An 819-nucleotide genomic window follows, 5' to 3' on the forward strand; every position below is an offset into this window, starting at 1 on the left:
CGGGCACACCAGCAGTTACACTCAATACACTAGCGTGGAAACTCAACAACAACCATCGGTTGTCGTCAGCAGGTCACCTAAAAGAAACGGAAACGATAACACAATTTTGATGAAGAATTTAAAGACGAATAACTGTTATGATTCTGATTCGGAAAAGATTAAACTGAATGTGCTGAATAGGGAAGAAAACTTGCATCCTGAGAATCGTAGAGAGTCCAAACAGGATGAAAAGGTTGTCAATGGTCAGCCTGAAGGGAATGCTGTACACCAAGAGAACAAACCCGTGGAAATGAATTCAAATGAGTGTACAGTTTATGCCCCTGGTGTGTTAGAGACAGAGGCATGACGCAATTGAATATGTACACAGAAAACCATTTCATTCATTTGTTGTAACTGGTCATGACATGTTCGTATTATGTGATAATATTGATATTATTATTACAGTTATATGTGACATAATGTTGAATATGTGTGGACGTGGCCTTCTTTGAAAAACAAAAAATCTTATCGACTTCAATAAATACACTCAAGGAAGGACTTGGAGAAACGGGTGGAGAGTGTGAGTGATACACATTTGAAAAATACATTCATTGATAAAAATGAGAAATGAAAAGAGAGTTATATATATATGTATATACATACATATATACACATGTATGTATGTATGTATATAATATATTATTGATATATATATATATATATATATATATATATATATATATATATATGGAGAGAGAGAGAGAGAGAGAGAGAGAGAGAGAGAAAGAGAGGGATGAGATGTATTACAACGAGAATGATTGCTAAAACAAAAAGATGATA

At 33.8% G+C, this 819-nt stretch overlaps 1 protein-coding gene across 2 annotated transcripts in view; it reads left to right on the forward strand.

Moving 5' to 3' along the window:
- LOC144966322 (prolactin-releasing peptide receptor-like) overlaps window positions 1–610 on the forward strand; it is a 210,462-nt gene extending 209,852 nt beyond the window's left edge. For both annotated transcript variants that reach the window (XM_078902572.1, XM_078902573.1), the window contains one exon: window positions 1–610. This exon is cut by the window's left edge and continues 230 nt beyond it. In XM_078902572.1, the coding sequence (XP_078758698.1) occupies window positions 1–346 (346 nt within the window). In that variant the 3' untranslated portion in view covers window positions 347–610.
- Window positions 611–819: the final 209 nt, after the last annotated feature.

This window comes from Berghia stephanieae, chromosome 2 (genome assembly GCF_034508935.2).
Source record: "Berghia stephanieae isolate SIO BIC M18660-M18661 chromosome 2, UCSD_Bste_1.3, whole genome shotgun sequence".
Classification (NCBI taxonomy): domain Eukaryota; kingdom Metazoa; phylum Mollusca; class Gastropoda; order Nudibranchia; family Aeolidiidae; genus Berghia; species Berghia stephanieae.